Source organism: Coturnix japonica, chromosome 1 (genome assembly GCF_054131305.1).
Source record: "Coturnix japonica strain WE chromosome 1, WE-NBRP24, whole genome shotgun sequence".
NCBI lineage: Eukaryota > Metazoa > Chordata > Aves > Galliformes > Phasianidae > Coturnix > Coturnix japonica.
In genome coordinates, this window is record NC_140663.1 from 143,014,655 (window position 1) to 143,034,114 (window position 19,460).

At 37.8% G+C, this 19,460-nt stretch overlaps 2 protein-coding genes across 13 annotated transcripts; one reads left to right on the forward strand and one right to left on the reverse strand.

Moving 5' to 3' along the window:
* Positions 1 to 78: 78 nt before the first annotated feature.
* On the reverse strand, positions 79 to 16,886 carry BORA (BORA aurora kinase A activator). Of its 12 annotated transcripts, none has more exons than XM_015851651.3 (13): positions 16,682 to 16,886; positions 16,028 to 16,199; positions 15,230 to 15,336; positions 12,205 to 12,250; positions 10,633 to 10,714; positions 8,991 to 9,053; positions 8,182 to 8,238; positions 6,832 to 7,049; positions 5,600 to 5,753; positions 4,038 to 4,603; positions 3,684 to 3,815; positions 2,075 to 2,252; positions 79 to 1,472 (listed from the first exon to the last, which is right to left on the reverse strand). In XM_015851651.3, exons 2-13 carry the CDS (start codon positions 16,181 to 16,183, stop codon positions 1,387 to 1,389), a joined length of 1,845 nt encoding a protein of 614 aa, XP_015707137.1. In that variant the 5' UTR covers positions 16,184 to 16,199; positions 16,682 to 16,886; the 3' UTR covers positions 79 to 1,386. The 12 variants fall into 12 exon arrangements, with proteins under 12 accessions (XP_015707137.1, XP_015707140.1, XP_085409924.1 ...); XM_015851654.3 differs by having other exon boundaries at positions 4,038 to 4,633; positions 16,682 to 16,801; XM_085553798.1 differs by having other exon boundaries at positions 79 to 1,626; positions 4,038 to 4,633; positions 16,682 to 16,794.
* A 68-nt stretch (positions 16,887 to 16,954) lies between these two features.
* On the forward strand, positions 16,955 to 18,863 carry MZT1 (mitotic spindle organizing protein 1). The gene is made up of 3 exons (XM_015851655.3): positions 16,955 to 17,024; positions 17,203 to 17,348; positions 18,290 to 18,863. Exons 1-3 carry the CDS (start codon positions 16,976 to 16,978, stop codon positions 18,311 to 18,313), a joined length of 219 nt encoding a protein of 72 aa, XP_015707141.1. The 5' UTR covers positions 16,955 to 16,975; the 3' UTR covers positions 18,314 to 18,863.
* Positions 18,864 to 19,460: the final 597 nt, after the last annotated feature.

Here is a 19,460-nt window from a genome sequence, read left to right on the forward strand (position 1 = left end):
TGACCACTTTTCACTATTCCCCAGAGCCCCCTCCCCAAACAATGCTGCAAGCTGTACCAAAGCACTAAACAAGTGAGGTATTGAAGGCAAGTCTTTATTCTGTTTTACTACTCAATTTACAACTACTCATGTTAAAAGACTCTTGTTAAAAAAATATTTAATGTAAACAAGGACTGTTTTGTGCAACATGTGCCAACCTATGCATGAAGTACAACTACAGAAGGAGAATGGTCAAATGATTTCCATGATAATTTGTACAGTAGGTTTCTTCTACAAAACAATTATATATGCAAGTTTTCATAAAATAATTCTGATCTAACTGAAGTCTAAAACAGGACAGAATATAACATTTTACTGGGGCAAAGGAATGTCTGTAATTATTTTCATACATACAACCATTTCTGGTGTTATCTTCCCCTTGCATTTAAGGAAATACTCATACATGGTGCAATCAGGCAACTTAGTGATGACACTTATTTTTGTGTTTGTTTTAATCTGTAGTTACTTTAAAAAGCGCTGATCACAGAACACAGCACTACAAAGAATCACAAGTTTTAATTAAAAGAAAACAAGTCTTAATCATACCTACTGTACAGTTCATAAACGGATTATGATATGGACAGCCCTGCTTCTTACCTATATTGATGCATACTATTATTTTTATTGATCAGACTTAGAAAAATAAATCTTTTGCACATTCCAGAAATCTACAATTCACCACTTCAACTCATTATTCTTAAAAATCATCATTAGAAATAGAAAAGACATAAAATAATAAATATATTTTAAATTGACTGTAAGTTGTCTCGCCTTTGAGCTTCAAACCTCATCATCGGAAGCTCATTTTGAATGCCCTATTAAATATACTAATTTCCCAGATGTCCAACTTCATTCTTTATTAAAAATAAAATCCTGTAGAAGTTATCGATTCAGTGCAGTTCACCTTTTATCAGGGCACTGCTTCAAGTTTATCAAGCAGCTCACTCAGGACATCAGGTTCAGTTAGTGATAGGTACACAGTACAGAACTGTTTTGTTGTTTTTCTTTTTTTTTTTTTTTTTTTTACTTCAAGAACAAATTATTGTTATTGTGTGTTGTATTCAGTTTAGAAACCTGAAGGTTTTTATTATTATTATTTTTTAATTGGATGTATTGATTTTGAAATGTAAGAACTAAAACCAAATACTGTTTAATTGATGAAAGTTTTTCAGGAATTGTTCAGTTCAAACAATGGCTGCACAGAAGTCCCAGTTCTAATACACTGCTTTGTAATGCAATGCAATTCTATTCATATTCAGATTTAATTTTTAAAAATGTTTTCAGTCCCCTTAACACTTAGACGTGACCAACTATTTCAGGCTTAGTGCGTCAATAGCCATGCATTTGTCAGTTTGAGACAGGCCTTTCCATGGGCTGCTGCTCAGAACTGGAAGCAGTATTTCCATCCAGCATCCTGGGATTGGTTATCCTCGCTACAAGAAGAAACACACACTACTTTAGCTGGAGCAACCACTGGAACAGATTCTGAATAATCCACAAAGGTTTACTTCAGAGCTCTACAAATGCAGAAATTTCAGTATTTCCATTACAGTATTTCTCTTTCATTCTCCTTTTTAGTCAGCAGGGCTGGAAGAACACCATACTTATAAGAAGAAATTAATTTGAAAATAACCTTTTAAACAAATACAATCCAATTTAACTAAATCTCCCTTGCACATTTTACAGCTCCCTCTTCAAGCTGAAGTTACACCCAGACTTTACAAAAAAAAGCCTCCGCAGAAAGGTAACGGGTAGGAAAAAGCCTCAATGATTTCTCTGTACAGAGTTCAGCTTCCTTAATTTTCAAAAGGATCGCTTAATAATACCAATAAGTTTTGTTAACAAGTCCTAAAAAAAAAATCACATTTGTTAAAAATTCCCCAAGTATTAACCAGTTTATTATGTTTCCATCAGGAAAAACAAAACAGTTTGTACAATCCAGGCAAATGAGATCATATATACGTGTATATATATATATACACATATAAGTATTTATTGGATAACACAATTCAAGTTCTCCATCAGAACTACATACCACTTGTGTGAAATCCCTGAATTTGATTTTCATTTTTATGTTTCCAGGTAGAAATGTTGCAACTTGCATTTTGACAAAATACTGTATGATGCGTTTTCACTTTATGGAAACAGGACTGCTTCTCTGGAGATTTTGCTCCCAGCAACTGATTGTCTTTGTGGTTTAAAACAGAACACTCCTAAGGTTTATAAGGAAAAAGTTGATTTTAAAACCATTTGCACAAAAAAAGACACCCAAAAATCAAGATCCAAACTTACTATGTGAAAATGTCAAGTTATAATTAGTACCTTTGCCTCCTACTTTCCCCTTCTGAGAAGGAGAAACAAAGATTGTTCACTCTGGACAAATCTTTGAGATATACTGTCAGCAAAAACCTCTTTAGACCACATGCTGTGAATGAGCCAGACTGAATTATTTCAGCCAGTGGTTGCTATATGCTTTGTTCTTCCATTCTCTGTGGGTTCTCTGCTGTGAGATTTGAATCAAGCACTTAATGCCATCACACTTAAATTCTAATCAGAGTAAAAATTTGGGCTTAATCAGGATCAAGAAATGGAAAGTTTAGCCATGGGAGAAGCCAGTTAGTTGCATGGCACCAGTGACTCTGTACAATAGGTTTGACAGAAGACAGTTGATATTGAAGGATATATTCACACACAATTTATACCCAATGGGATGATTAGGATAAGACCTCAGAGTTAGCAGCTATTCTTAGAAGTTGGATTAAAAAATATCCATCTGTTCTTCCTGTATGGGCACAGTTATCCAAATCTTAACTGACCAGAGTCTAAAATTTGGCGTAATTCATCTATGAAACTCCATCAGTCTACTCTCTACCATTGCAAAGCATCAGCTGTTACCATATCAGATACAGGCTTGATAGGCTTAAGTATTTTTATGACTGGTCACTCCCGTCTCCCCTTCCATCAAAGACCATAAATCATGCTGAGCAGTTGACCATAAACTAAATTTATAAGACCACAGTTATGAGGAGATGACCTTTGCTTTTTCCTGCAAAGAAACCAGCCTTGCTTCCCAGTCTCTGGAAGAACTTCCAATTGATCACAAGATTAAGAGCCTTGGAGCATTGCTAGGCTTTTTGTTTTGTATATTTCTTTTTCTTTGTAGTTAGAAAGGTGAGCCATTACTTGGCTTGTAAGGTACACATTTAAATACGAGTTTTAAAAACGTTGCAATGGAAGAAAAAAATGCAGCAAGAACAGAAACAAGAGTAAAGGCGACTTCAATGCACAATGCATTACAAGCCATGAGCAGCCTCACAGCCTACAGTTGTGCACATACCTCAGTTTCCTCTGAAGCTTCTTTTGACTTTGTCATATAATACTCTAATTTTATTGCCTTGTATTTTGTTACATTATTTGTCCTACTTGTTTTCAACATAGTTCTCAAGATGATGTAGTATTACCATGCTGGGGCTTTTGCTTTTATTTGGGTGCTTTTGTTTGTTGGGTTTTTTTTTTTTGGTTTTTTTTTTTCCCCACTTAATTCCCTGAGACTCTTTTCTCTCAGGCTCCTTGAAACAACAAAGTAAGGAATGTACGCATTACATGAGAAGGAAATCACTTCTGCATGATAAGTCAACTCCTACCTTTGTTTTGGGAAGTTGAGATTTAGTCTGAAGTGCGTTAGTGTTCACATCATTCTCTCTGCAACTATTTTCAGCCCCCGCAGCATCCATGATGCTGCTTCCACACATCTGGGTATTGTAGCCGCTGTCCACCTGAAATCAAGAAGCTAAATTTTAAAACCAAGCACAATTTACTTGTGCTTTACTTTACTTAAAACCCCTCAGATTTTAAAATGGATGTAATTTGCATCTAATTAACACAACTTAATATATGCTGTGTTCATTTGGTGTGGAAAAAAATATGCAAGTGAATGGAAGATGTTCTAAACATTACACTGAGCTCAGTTTTACAGAGAAGCAAACTTTTTTTTTTACCTGAATACTACTGTTGTCGCATGGAATTGCACTACTTTCTGCAAGAGGTGACATGCACATGCGTGAGTTTTCAATACTGAAAGTAATCCCTGTCATAAAGCTGGTCATTGGTGCATTGCTACTGCCAACTGTTTCTTTTATCCAAGTGTTCTCTGATACTTCAGCTACATCAGCCATATCTACAGTATTGTTTTCCTTCAAGCCTTCTATATCCTGATAGGATGACAGCCTTTGATGACAAGCTTCCGAATGATCTGGTGTAATAGACACTCTTGCTACGACGAGATGTGTACCAGGTACAAAGGTATCGCCATCTTGCTGACAGAAGTCTATTCCATTATCGATTTCTGGGAACTGTGCTTCTGCCAGAGAAGCATTTTCCTTGTCTTCATCCTCATCGTGATTTTCAACAGCAAATGGTATTCTAATGACCGAAGTTTGATACTGGGCAGTTCCTCTACATCCTCCAAGCCTCATAGGAGAACAGTTTTTAATTGGAGAACAACCATCTATATACGGACTTCTTGTACTTGCAGGTGTCATTCTATTTGCAACAGAAGGGATATCTGGAGAACAAAATGCAAGTTTTCTTTGGTCTGTCAATAGTAAAAAAACAACCAACCAAACATTATTCCATTAGATGGATTTATAAGTCATAGTCCTTACAATAATTATAGCCAGCTACACAGTATTTCACAGAGTGCAGCCTCCTTGCTCCAAGGCCCTCAAAAACAATGATCATGGTAAAGGGAACTTTTTAAATCCAAATTTTATCACGTTTTTTTTCCTTATTACGTATTTTGCAAGCTATGCCATCAGCTGATGCCTTGCATTTTCAAACAGTGATGCTCTATTCTGTTGACGGTACTGTGTGTGCAGGTTGTTTCTGTGGCTTTTTCAGAATTAATGAATGTAAAGGAACACCATCTATAGGCACGAAAAATAACTTTGAGTAGCAATAAAATTGTCAAAAAATAAAATCAAACAAATGGGAAAATACCAATGCAATTCCTATATATAACAAACTGTACTGAAATAATACAAGGCTCAAGGCAAAATCATGCATAAACATGGCCTAAGTCTTTCCAAGCAATGGATGAAAGATGAGTGGGGAAGATAATAGGGCAGAAGGAAGGAGTGCCATCTAGAGAGACCTTGAGAAATTCAAAAGGTGGGCCCATGTGAACCTAGTAAGGTTCAACAGAGCAAATTGGAAAGTTGTGTGCTTGGGCCACGGTAATCCCATGTGAGCAGACTGGGAGAATTCCTTGAGAGTAGCTTTATGGCAGGGGATTCAGAACTCAATGATCCCCGAGTTCCACCTTCCAACCCACATCATTCTATGATTGCATGAGTTTCTAGAGCAACAACACAGATGTTGTTTTTTCACTTAAAAAAAAAATAAAATAATAGTTTTAAATAATCTTGACTGTCACGTGACTTGGTGTGCTAGGCTGAGTGTCTGACTCTGAACAGAAACAAATTCCACTAAGAGCAGAGCTGCTTTAATAATCAAATTATGTAAATCAAGAAAAAATAATACATACAGAAGAAAACCATACCTGACAGTGGTGTATGTCTTATGTGAAAAGCAATGGGTGAAAATGTAGGAGAACCATTACGTGCAGGAGACCCTTCTGGAAACGAGGGACTGGTAATACTTCCCAGACTGTAAGTCCTTGGTCCTCCCTGAATAGGGCTAGATGAAAACTGACCCTTCAATAGCAACAAAAAAGTATATTTTTACAATGTAGACTTAGACTAACATGCATAAGCTCTCTAACTTAAAAACTTATTATGGCTGTACTGAGGAAATCTAAGATTAGAAGACAACGATCTCTATCTTAGCTTAACTTAGATATCCCAGTTGCAACTTTTCACTTTATGCCAAATAAATTGTCACATTACATCAACGAAGTTAGTTCATAAATACAGCGGATATTACTAACAAGAAGCCTAAACAGCATCTAATTCTTTGCATAGTCAATTGCATCTCACTCATAACATGAAAGATGAAAGCTGACCGCTATTTATATTTAATGGAGTCAGTTTGAATTACTTCATGCACAAGCAGATAAAGTTTTTCTCAAGAAGAAAAAATAAATAAAAATGAAAAAAAGAGACCTTGCTTAAGAGCGTGGTGCAAAAAAGAATCACCAAACTGCATAACTGTGTTGTTAACTCAGAGTAGGGTTCACTTAATTTAAGAAGCAGACATTACGTTTTGTGTTCTAATATTTATCTGTTTATCTGAATTCACTGGTCAACGGATAGGGGAAAAGAGCATATCTGGCACTGTGTTCAGAGAACTACTTATATGACAAGTTTATTTCTTCCACCACAAATGTTTATGAGGTACAAGGGATATAATTATATCCCCGTTCATATCAGCTAATATTTTAGTCAGAGTTCATTGATTTAAATAGGTATTTTTTTCCATTTAAACGTATTTTATGAACAAACATAGTTCAGTAGTTTATGTACCAAATCCTATATAATTTTCATAGCAAAAGGAAGTTTAAAACATAATCCCTTCCACAGAGAATAGCAGTACAGCGCCATTTGTATTTTTTTATAATTAAAAATCAGTTGCATTCTCTCAAAGCTATTGTTTACATAAATTGTTCTGAAAGTGCAATTCAAAAAACACTGGCCTGATACCTACTCTCCTATAAAGCTTACTACAGAAATATGATTGCCTTGAGTTTGCCAGAAAGCAGAATTGGTACAGCCTGCTGTAAAGAGTTTGTGTCAATGAAGTCACCTCCCATCCATCCCCCATCTGGCTACTTACTGAACTAGATGTTTCCAGGGGGCTTCTGCACCGAACTGGAGATATATCTATTGAGCAAAGCACTCCAAGCGGCTGACTGCTGCATGGATTATGCAAGGAGGGGGACAAACATTCAGATATGTTTCCGTTTTCTTCCAAAAACAGCTTTCTTCTGAGTGATGAAGAGCTCAGATTCTCCTGAGACTGATCTGCAATTTCATCAGTTCTGAAATATTCACCTAGAAATGAAGGGGGGGGCAGTTCTTTTCAATAAGAATGGAAGAAAAACTTCCACTGTGAAGGCACACATTGCAAAAGTAAAACATTTAATTCAATTTATCAATACAGCAAGAAATTAAACCTAGGGACTGGTTCCAAATGAACATTTGTTACTATACAACAAATCCACTGTCTACCACAGTTCTGTTTCTGACTACTGTTTTAACTTGGAAGAATAGGTTGTTATACTGTATAGGTAAGACAGGACCCTTTTTCAAGTCTCTCATGTGCTTTGATGGTCATAGACTCAACCTGACATTAAAGCAGTTGAAGTTTACAGTAGAAGATCATATCAACAAAAACTCAGGTATCTTGCTCTATCCTGATTTTTTTCTTGTAAGAGAAGTTGTCATGAATTCATTATCTATTCGTTGATGGAAGCATTTTCTAAGATCTAATACTAAAATACTTTGTATGGTTCTGTTAAATAAGTTCATAACACAACCTCACAAATAATTTAACTGGCACAAATAGAGCAGTGAACTTCAATACTGGGACAGAAGCAAGCAACCAAACACTCCCGAACTGCCTATTCACATACATAATCTATAAGCACAGACCTTTCCTGACCTATTTCCTGCCTAAGAATGCAACAGCAATTGCTTGAGATAATAGTTATAATCAGACTGTTAATTCTGGACTACTCTCCCTCTCAGGGATCATGGCATTTTTGCTGCCACGTAACTTCTAGTCACAGCTATCAATTTATTAAAAGGCATGGAATTACAGCATAGATTTGCCCAAGGCTGGGCTAGGCTAGGCACCTCACTGACTGCAAGCTCTGAGTAAATTAGCTCTGCAAAGATAAGTAACCCCCTAATTGAAGGGGAAAAAAAGCCTTCTCGGTTTCTTGTATTTGATGTTTTTACTGTATTTCCAATTGACCTCCATATCCCTCCGCTCTCAGCTTTATGCCCGCATTCTAATCAAGTGAACTTCCTTAGGCATCCCATGCAACATGCAATAACTACTTTTAAAACCACTTAACATTCCCTTAAAATTCTCATTCATACATTAAGCAAAAACAAGACAAAAACACATCCTCTATTTAGACATCTATAATTAAAGTTAGAAATTGTAACACATACGTACCTAGGATTTTCTCTAAATTAAAATCCACTGGCAAAGACAGTACTGTCTGACAAGCAGCTGCAATGAATTAAACCAACAAAATTGGCATACAGTGATCTTTCAGTAAAACCAGACATAAAAATTTGCTTTTAAATTACATTGTGATTGAGCTATTTAGAAGTTACAGTTGCAATAAGGAAAATTGTTAATTAAGGCTAGGATTCTGATTTGGCAATGCTTTATATAGCATATTCAGGCCTAGAGATAAAATAGAGGGCTACAGCATAGAGGCCTCTGCTCTGGAGAGTGATTCTTAACTGAAAAAAGAACTCTGATGAAAGAGAGGATTGAAAATGAACTGGGAGAAAGATCAAAATACCCTGGAGAAAAAACTGCTTATCTAAAATGAGACAGCAGAAATCTTAAGATGTGTTTTCAACTATTTATTTGGCAGAGAGAATAACCAAGATTCTCATACTTGAAACACGTTAAAGCCTTTGCAAAACTGTAATCTCCCCCAATTCTCCAAACTTATGTGCAACATTTTTAATTCAGAATATAGTGTATATATATATGTGGACTTGAGAAAAAAATGTGTTCTACTGAGGATTTTTTTTAACTTCTGGAAAAACATACACCAATATAACAGAAGTAAATTACTACAGGAAACAGATAAAAGTTAGTAGTAATATACTGCTCAAGAATAGTTATTTCTACATGATTATTAACAACAACAAAAAATTAATTCCCTTTTCAGATTAAATAGTCATAAAAAGAGATCATTACACTTCAGAGAAAACCTGTAATTTCAGACAATGCTTTTTACTCACCATTGCTTTTCCCAGGCAAAGTTAGCTGTCTTCCAATTGGAGAAATGTTATTTAGATCTATAGCTGTAAAACAGGTAAGAAATTTAAGCATAAATTGCATACAGCTTTGAAACGTAGCAGCATTAAGTTACTGTACTTGATACAGAAGTAGTTGCAAAGTTTGTGTAGTCATATTAAGTCTTGGGAGAGACTAGAAAGGTACACACACACACAAAAAAAAAAAGTTGGAATTGTAGTTGCTGAACAGAATTCCAGCACCTGTCTGGAGGCTGTATGAAGGAACATCAACCTTGCCCAAAACTTTGCCCACTCCTCTACCTTGGATAGGCTGTTTTCACGCAAACACATCTGCAGAAAATCATGCAGTTTGGACTTGAAGACAAAAACAATCTACCACTCCATCCTTTGTATACAGCTAAGAAACACAAAATTGTTTATTTCACCACTCACTTCCCTAGGTTTAGGTTTGTGCCCTATGTCCTTTACTCAGTAATTGATTATTTGAAAACTGACAACTAAAAATGCACCATCCACAAGGTGCAAAATCAGCAAAATATCCTAACGGTTTATCCTTTGTCAAAACTTGCAAGAAATAATTTAAAAAAATAAATAGTTTTTTTGTCAAATGGTACTTCATAGCCAACACTTGTCCAGCTTCTGATTTGTTCACTATGCAATCTGTTGGTTGTGTATAAAACCTTACAACATAAATACTAAAACCAAGTAACAGCATATATTGAATAAGTTTAGTAAAATGTACAACACTACTTGCACTGACAGTGAGAAAGCAGAGGGCCCCCAGTACAGGAATAATGTGGAGCTCTTGGAACATGTCCAGAGGGCCACTAAGATGATCAGAGGGCTGGAGCATCTCTCCTGTGAGGAGAGGCTGAGGGAACTGGGCTTGTCTAGCTTGAAGAGAAGGCAACAGGGAGACCTCATTGTGGCCTTCCAGTACTTGAAGGGAGCACATAACTAAGAGGGGGAATGGCTGTTTATGAGAATGCAGAGTGATAGGACAACAGGGAATGGTTTTAAACTGAGACAGGGGAAGTGTAGGTTAAATATTAGAAGTTTTTTCATTTAGAGGGTGGTGATGCACTGGAACAGGTTGCCCAAGGAGGTTGTGGATGCCCCATCCTTAGAGGCATTCAAGGCCAGGCTGGATGTGGCTCTGGGCAGCCTGGTCTAGTGACTGGCAGCCCTGCACATAGCAAGGGGTTGAAACTAGATTATCATTGTGACCCTTTTCAGTCCAGGCCATTCTATGATTCTATGCAGACATGGAAGGGGAAAAAAAAAAAAAAAAAAGAGACAGAACAGCTGGCTATTCTCAATATTGTCTCAGCAGTTATGCCTGTATGAAGCTGACTGAAGAAAGGTTAGGACAGGAAAAAAAGAATTAAGAACAGGATCAAAAAAAAGTACATAGGAAAAAAACATGTAAGATTCTGGATGCATAAATGATATTCAAACTAAGAAAGCACTTGAAGAGAACTGCTAGAAGTCCATCAGTTGTGCCACCTCTTAGCACTGCTTCTGGAAATTTAAATTGAGGTTGGGAAAAAAAAATAAAATAAGAGTACTGAATAATTTTTCCCAGTGCTGGATAACTTTGAGCGGACAGATGAAAACTACTTACATTTTGCTGAATTAAACTGAGAAACTTGCTTGCCTTCATGTTCAGTCCAAGGAGAAGGAACTATGAGGCTCTTTGTGAAAAACTAGATTAGAAAAAACATACTAACGTTTTTAAGAATCATGAACTCCCAACTTATATTTAGATCAGTATTCTGAGTTTAAAAAAAAAAGCATATCTTTAACTACTCACAAACCCACACTTATGAGTTTTAACTCATCCTTCCCCAAAACCCATAAGGCAGTTTTCTATCTTAATATAATTCCATTATTCCAAGTCCATAGGCATTAAAGAAGAGCGATTTGAAAAAGACCCTCATGTTCTGTAAGGCACATACCACCTCAGAACTTTCAGGCCTGCAGAATGAAAACTGTACAGAAGTTTCATTTAATACTAATTACTCATCCAAAAATGCAAATGACCTCTATAGTACTTTGCACAGTACCATACTAGCAGAGTAGTTCAGCATAAGTCTTCTCAAATTTCAGTTTGAAAAATTGTTGTACTTTAATTACTGAACTATTCTGAGGAAGTATTGAAGGGATTCTGCATTAACAGAAAAAGTGGATGACCAAGGCTTTTTGGCAATATTTTAAATGTGCTTGGATAAACCAGCTAACAGTGAAATATATATGAGCACTGACCCTTAAAGTTTGTTTTTTTAGTTTGCTGTTTTTTTGTCAAAGTAGAAGCCATACCTGCTATCACAGCTACATACACATGGCAAGTTCTGTTCTCACAACAGAAGTTAGACTTAACAAGAAAACTCAGTTTGAAAGATGCAACTAGCTACCCACAGTATGAATGTTACCCATTAGAGACAGAGTTGCAGGCTGTTTTTGTATCTTACAATGAATCTTTTTAAAATGCAGATTTAAAGCAATAGAGTAGGTTAGGAAATACTGCTTCTCCTGAAGAGTGGTCAGGCACTGCAATGGGCTGCCCAGGGAGGTGGTGGAGTCACCAACCCTGGAGGTGTTCAAGGAGCGTTTAGATGTTGCACTGAGGTGGATGATTGGTGGTCTTTTCTAACCTTGGTGACTCTATGATTCTGAGTTATCTTGGACATAAGCCAACTACGTAGCACCTTTCAGAATCATAAAAGACAGAAAAAGTTACCAAGGTTCTGCTACATGCTTTTTTTCTTTTTTTTTTTTTTTTTTAAAGCAGTGAAAAAATCATAAATTAACCAACATTAACAATTCCTGGAGGGGAAAAATAAAAACACAAAAACAACCACACCATTCAACCATTATTTTAACCTCAAGTTACAATTATTTCTGGTTTACCTTAGAGCTACATTCCCCTTAGCTAAATAACACAAAAGATGCAAAATCTGCTGTTTCAACATGTTTACAGGCATGTAAAAGAAGACAGAAAACAAAAGAGCATTCCAGCAATACTGCTGCAAGGGATTAGGAAGCAAAAACTACTTTCTTACCACTCAGTAAAAGACTGTAGGCCTCTGGACTTTGAAGTTCTATAATCAACATGATTTTTTTTTTTCTTTTTTAAAGGTATACAGCTAAAATAAACCAGCATTTATTTTTTTTTAAGTACAGAAAGTTTTATTACCTCCTCAATTGCTTTTTGCCTCCTCTCTTCAGTCTCCTTATCAATTCTAAGGAACAGCAACAAAAAGGCAATTAAATTACCAAAAATCACAATTTGAAAAAGAAAAAAACTGAAGTTCAACCATGTTTGTAGACTGAAAGGTGATTACAGTGAGAGGGGGATTGGTCTCTTCTCACTGGTGACAGGAGGAGGAGAAATGGCCTCAAGTTGCACCAGGGGAGGTTTAGGTTGGATATTCGGAAAAACATCCTTACAAAAAGGGTTGTTAAGCACTGGAATAGGTTTCCCAGTGGGGTGGTTGATTCACCATCCCTGGATGTGTTTAAATCTGTTTGGATGTGGTGCTCAGGGACATGATTTAGCAGAGGGTTGTTAGTTAGAGTAGTATGGTTAGGTCGTGGTAGGAATTTATGATCTTTAACATCATATCCAATCTGAGCAATTCTGTGATTTGAGAAAAACGTGATAAACAAAATTGAACCCCATCTTAAAATATTTTAGTTACAAGCAATGAACTCATACCATAAACTTAGAAACACACAAGTACTTACAATTCCTAAGTACAGATTCACCATCCTATTTACTTCTTACACTAGCAAGCTTTTTAGCAGAACAAAAAGTCAATAATAATTGATTTTCCAAAATAATCCATCTAATTATGTTGAATTTTTCAGATAAATACCTTTTACTGCTGAAGTTTCCATGAAATTAAGCTTACAAAATCTGAAGGATTTGCATTTACTTCAGCCATCTCCAAATGATGTATCACGCTCTACATTTCTACTTACTTTATGGTCACATTGAAATCTTACTTTCAGGGCTTTTTTTTAAATAAGCTTCAAAGAGATTACAATGAACACTCATAATCTTAGGAAGATTAATCACATGATACTTTCATGCATAATTAGTATCCCAGAGAGCATCACTTTAGAAATCATTCAGATAACAGAGATTACTTGCTAAACCAACACATACAGGTATACCTGTACATAAAATTTCTCATAGCCCTCTTTGATGGGAATCAGACTTCGAACAGATCTGCAATACTTTGAAATGCTATCTTCAGTTATGTTGGATAATGCTGAAGACACTATGAATGACAGTTCAATGAAGACACTTGCCCCAAATTCCACTGTCATACTAAAAGAACATGCATACAGTCAGTGTTTATGCACAGTGGATCACAATTAATAAGCCTCTCTACAAGCCAGATTTCAAAGGAGAAACAGTGAAACTGGGAATAACATCTCCTTCTACAAGTGCTGGCTGGTGCAGCAGATGGGATGGATTTTCTTTAGTGCATAACTGCAGAAAAATAAAATGAAAATGCCATTGTGCATTCAGCAGGAGTAATACTGAGCCAGACTCACACACAGCTTCAAGAAACAGACCACAACATGCAGCACACAAAACAGGAGAGATTTTTCCTTTTTAAGCAATACTTAAAACAACTTATCATCCAGCTTAGAAACATTTGACTTTTAAGGACAGAACTTAAAAAGGAAAGTTCCTGTTCAGGACTGTGTCAAATTCATTATCAGTCAATTTTTTATATGCCTGCTACTTCTCTCTGACAGAAAAAGGTGCTTCCAATCTCTCTACAAACAATGCAGTAGGCATATAGCATAGATGGCCAGTTCACAAAAACAGTTATATTGTACAAATCTAAGTCTACACAAGATGCACATTCAGACTTATGCTATGTACCTTAAAATGAGTCACCATACAGTTTTATATGCATTCAATCACGTACTCAGAAATAACCTCATCTGTCCATACGACACTGAAATAGGCAGCCATGGCCAAAGCACATCTGGACAGACTGAACACAGCAGGTATGAAGTAATGGGGCAGACTGAAAGGACCCACTGAGGCAACACATGTTTATGTTTCAAATACAACAGTGCATGAATCCTTGTGAACAACTTTGATAAATCCCTTGTAGAAGGCCCCATTGGAGCTGCACAATTCCACTGTCAGCTCCTCCATGTTGCGAGCACAAAGGTTGAGGGAACTGGGTTTGTTTAGCTTGGAGAAGGCTCTGGGGAGGGGGAACAGCTGTTTACATGGGAGGACAGCGATAGGACAAGGGGGAATGGTTTTAAACTGTGACAAGAAGGTTTAGGTCAGATATTAGGAGGAGGTTTTTCACTTAGAGGGTGGTGAAGCACTGGAATAGGTTGCCCAAGAAGGTTGTGGATGCCCCATCCCTGGAGGCATTCAAGGCCAGGCTGGATGTGGTTCTGGGCAGCCTGGTCTGGTGGTTGGCAACCTTGTACATAGCAGGGGGGGTAGAAACTCAATAATCATTGTGGTCCTTTTCAACCCAGACCATTCTATGATTCATTCTACGATTCTATGTCTATTGGCCACAGCACTAACCATCAGCTAAACTGTCACCTAAGGTGCATTAGTGTCAAATACCCTCCCTCAATAAGATCCATGACTACTACCAAGCCTGTTTTACTTCAGTCATTTGCTGTACCCATAGAAAGACTCAAAGAAAGGAAAGTTAAGATAAAGACCCTCAAATTATTCTAAGTAACTAGTAGTCTTCTCAAAAAGAGCAAGATTATTGGCCTTTCCTCCCTTATGTTAATTCCAGTCTGTACCTTTCAAATAGTACTGCCTTTGCCAGCTCTATCCTTCTGCAGGCATCTCAAAGATACTTATGCTTCGCAAGTCCCAATACTGTACACTCCAAGAAGATAAATAGTATTGTGACAAGAAGAAGGAGATACAGCCAGATAACAGTTATTGGCAAGGCATTTTTCTTGCTTCTGCTGACTGCTGTGTCTGGCTGCCCTCCAAACTACAATCAGAGAGATCTGCAGTTCTTAAAATGAAAAAACAGCAACCAGAAGTGGCTTCATCTAAATACTATATTCACATCAGGAATAAGAAAATGTATGTTGAAAAACCTGAATGAAGGTTCTTTAACAATGTAAGAAATGTCACTAAAGCAAATGAACAGTGTTCTGCTATTCAAGCTAAATTAACAGCATAAAGACAGATGGTAAGTTACCTAGCGTGACTCAAATACATTGCTTGGCGTCGGATATCTTCTGAGTCAATTTCCACAGGATTTATTAGAGCAAGCTGATCAATAGACCACCTAAATTTTCCTGGTGTCTGAAAAAAAAAGAAATAGTCACATGAATACTTGCTGGTCTGATAATGTTTTTTTAAAAAAGGCAACTAATTCAGACTTTTGTCTTGATAGTGGAATTAAAATTATTTATGAGATAATATTAAGCAAAAGAGTACTACAAACAATTAATAACTGAAGTGTCATGTTATTCCCCCTCCATTTCTGAGAACAGGCCTACTACAGATCTGAAACATGGGATTAAGTTTAGTTGCTTCTCCATGGCCACAATGAAAACTGTGGCTCCCTGAAAGCACTTCAATCATCATCCAAGCCAGGATATCCAAATAATACAGCAACCTTCCTTTTGCTTCACATTTCAAAGAAGACAGAGGACAGCCTAGAAGCAGGCCACAAAGGGCACTGTCAGGCATAGATCATAAGATCCAGTTTGGGAACAAAGCAGTCTCATCCATTGAAGTAGCACTTCAGTACAAAATAGTGAGCAAGTAGCACTTAGAAAAACGATCTAGCAAAACACTGTCTTTTTACTCTCTTTATCAAGGTGCGAAGACCAAATTACAGCGTTAGCATTAAAAGAAGCTTACTGAGGTAAATGAAAGAACCACAAAACACCCCAAGTTCTTTGGGTTTGCATACATTAAATCAAGTAAATACACTGTGTTACGTGTTTTTATGTGTCGGCACTACATAGAACAGAAAATGAGCTCTTACAGATGAAGATTTTGTTGATTTGAAGACGGAAGGACTGGAGACAATCTGCTCCTGAAGGGTGCAATAATCGCTGGGGCTTTCGAAAGGATTCAGAACTGTGACCCGCCCGGGAGTTTCGGGGCTGATCTGCATTTGGGCTTCTTCTGTATCGCCCATAGCAGTGAAGCTGTGCCTGGGGAAGAGAAACAGAAGGAAATGTGAGGGGAGGAAATTACCATTCTGACTCGTTAGGGTCATTCTAAGAATTTCAACCCATGACCGGTCATTCAGAAGAGACAGAAAACTCATAACGGCAAAGCAGATTTTGGCTTGGACCAGTGAGAAGCAGATAAACGAGGCTGGTACAAAGACGGAGCCTAGAAAGCAAAGCCAAAGGAAACGAGATATTGGAAACCAGCATGGAGGAAACCAATCGCGTTCGTGCCAGGTGCTCCCGTACCGAACGGCGGCACGGCGGGGCCTCAGAGGAGTTGTCAGCCCCACAGCGAGGCGGCTCCCCGCTCCTCACAGGCCGAGGAACGCACACAGCGAGCAGCAGAGGCCTAAAGCCACGTATTCACGGGACAGCTGTACCAAGGGCCGCCACCACGCCACCACCCCCCCACTCCTCAGGCCCAGCTACCGAAGCCCCGCTGCCGCGACGCGCACTCATACCCGACTCCAATTAAAACTGCCCGCCTCCGCCGAGCCGGGCGGCTCTTTAACCACCTCCCGCCCCTTCCCGAATTCTGCCCAATCAACGCGCGCCGCGGCCGCCGGCGAACCAATCGTAGTCTACCCTCCGCTCACGAACGGGCCAATCGCATGCAGAGCCGCTGCACAAATTCGAACGTTAGCCCGCCCCCCACCTTCCTGCTGTGAGCGGGAGGTTCCGCTTGGGCCTGGTGCGGAGTCCCGGAATCACGTGAGGTTGGGGTCGCTCCTTCTGCTTCCGGGTGGGCGGTCGCCATGGCGAGCAATGCCGCCAGCCTCAACGCCGTGAGGGAGACGATGGACGGTACGAGGGAGGGGCGGGAGGGGCCAGTGGGGTTGGGGATGCGGCACTTGTTTGTAGATACATTGGTTTGCTTGAGGTTCCATAACTGCCACTTCCATGCTGTACAGTAGAAATTCAGCTTTGATTAATAACTTCTTTGATCGCTGTTGGGGCTAATTTGCTTTCTTTTTCCTTGCAGTTCTGTTTGAGATTTCAAGAATATTAAATACTGGGTTGGATATGGAGACCTTGTCTATTTGTGTGCGGCTTTGTGAGCAAGGTATCAACCCAGAAGCACTGTCTTCTGTTATTAAAGAACTGCGTAAGGCTACAGAAGCTCTAAAGGTAATGCCATTCCCTAAAAAAAAAACCACCACACTTCTAAAAGTGGTTTTATCTGCGTCATGTCCTGACTGGACTGTAGCTTTCTTCTTCAGCCCATATCAGCTCCTTATACACCCTCAGGCCTCATAGTATGTATCACAGAATGACAGAATTATCAAGGTTGGAAAAGACCTAGAAGATCATCCAGTCCAACCATTACCAATACTTCCCAGCTAAATCATATTCATCAACACAACATCCAAATGTTTCTTGAACACTCCCATGGTTGGTGACTCCACCACCTCCCTGGGCAGTGCATTCCAATGCCTGACTACCCTGTCTGTAGCAACACTTGTGAACAAGTTCATCAAGCTGTTGTGGCTAACAGTCTCCACACATTGCTGTCACCTCATTAACCTGTGCTTTACGTCTCTCCAAAGACAAATCACAGCATTTCATGGTGTGTGTGCATTGTAAGTACTAAAGTATAAAAAGCCACATGTAACTATTTGGTTAATAGGGAAAATAACTATAGTTAAAAAATTCTCATTTGCCCTTTAAAGGATTTTGATGCTTTGCTGTCTACCTAACCATCATGATTCCTTCTCCACTACATCTTATGTTGTTTATTTATCTGTTTTTGAAGGCTATGTTCTGATTCTTAAAGAACTCAGCTTTCAGATTTGACAATCTGGCTTTTTTTTGCATCATTTCAATTTTTTTTTTTTTAAACAATTACAAACTCTTCTATACTTGTGTGTATTTTTTATTTGTGTATGTGCTTAAATGTGTGTACACAAGCTTAATTGTGCATATACATTGTTGAGGGATGTTCTATTTCTTCTCTATTTTTTATGTCTTATTTGTGTTGCTTTCATTTCTCTTTTTATCTCATAACTGGGCTTCAAATCTACAACATAAATGATGTCTGCTTTTGGTGACAAATTTTTTTTTTTCCCTAGGCTGCTGAAAATATGACAAGCTGATGTGATAGAATCCTTCTTCATGAGAAGAGTTCGAAGTTGTAGAGCTGATAAAGAATTTGAACATTGGCTGCTACTTAGAAATACAAAGTCAAATTATATCTGGAGGTTTCAGAGTATCTCTAAGTCATCTTGAAAAAGGCAATGTATGGAAGAGCTTAAAGTTGGGTTTTCTTAAATAGGCCCACCAGTAATCTTACCACACTTGAATACTTGGTTATTTTTATGAACCAGGGGTGAATTTTAGTGTAACTGCCCTTCAGCATGTAGGATTTTTAAACAGTGTCAGAGATTGAAGGTTTGCTGAAATTACTAGTGTGTAACAGTGAATGTTATCACGAATATGGCTTGTTAACGCATTCTTTAGAAGTGCTATTGTGTTCTGTTTATTCCTGTTGTACTAGTGTGAAAATATGTGGATGCTTTTATCTGTGGTAAAGGTAGGAAAGAAGTCCCTATTGAGCTGATTTTAATTAGAGTACAGATGATGACTTAAATGACTTAAGTCATGTTCTGAAAGTAAGAAATAAAGCACTTTTGATTATCAAGATAATGACTTGTCCTTCTAATTCTGTTGGAAAAAGAGTTTTTAACTTGTTTTAGAAAGGAATTTGGATGTATGTAAATTTGACATGTAGATAACGTGGAATATCAAATGCTGTTTGCTTATGTTCTGAACACTCAACCTGAAAATATTAAGCATATATTGTTAATTACTAGTCAAAGCATCTTACAAGTAGGGGCTGATTTAATTGTGTTAAACAGTCACTTGGTGTAGGGGAGTCTTCTCCTTCAGCACAAACAATATCCACTGATGCAAAAACAAATCTTTCTAGTGTATGCATTAAGCTACTGAACAAATTATCATTCAGTGAATCTTTTGCATCCAGGAGTTATGCTTCTTCATAGGAAGAAAATTTTCTTGTGTTTGTCCTCTGCTGCTGTTTTAGCTTTTCCAATTTTTTGTTAGACTGTTTTCTAAGTAGTGGTGTTAATAGAACCCAAAGCAGGCTGACAGGGGAAGCACACGTAATAAAGATTCAAGGTTCATCTTTTGTGCGGACGGAAAAGTTCTTTTGAGTTTACGTAACACATTACTCTATATGGGTCACAGCTTTAGAAAACATGATAAATATCTTCTATTTCCTAT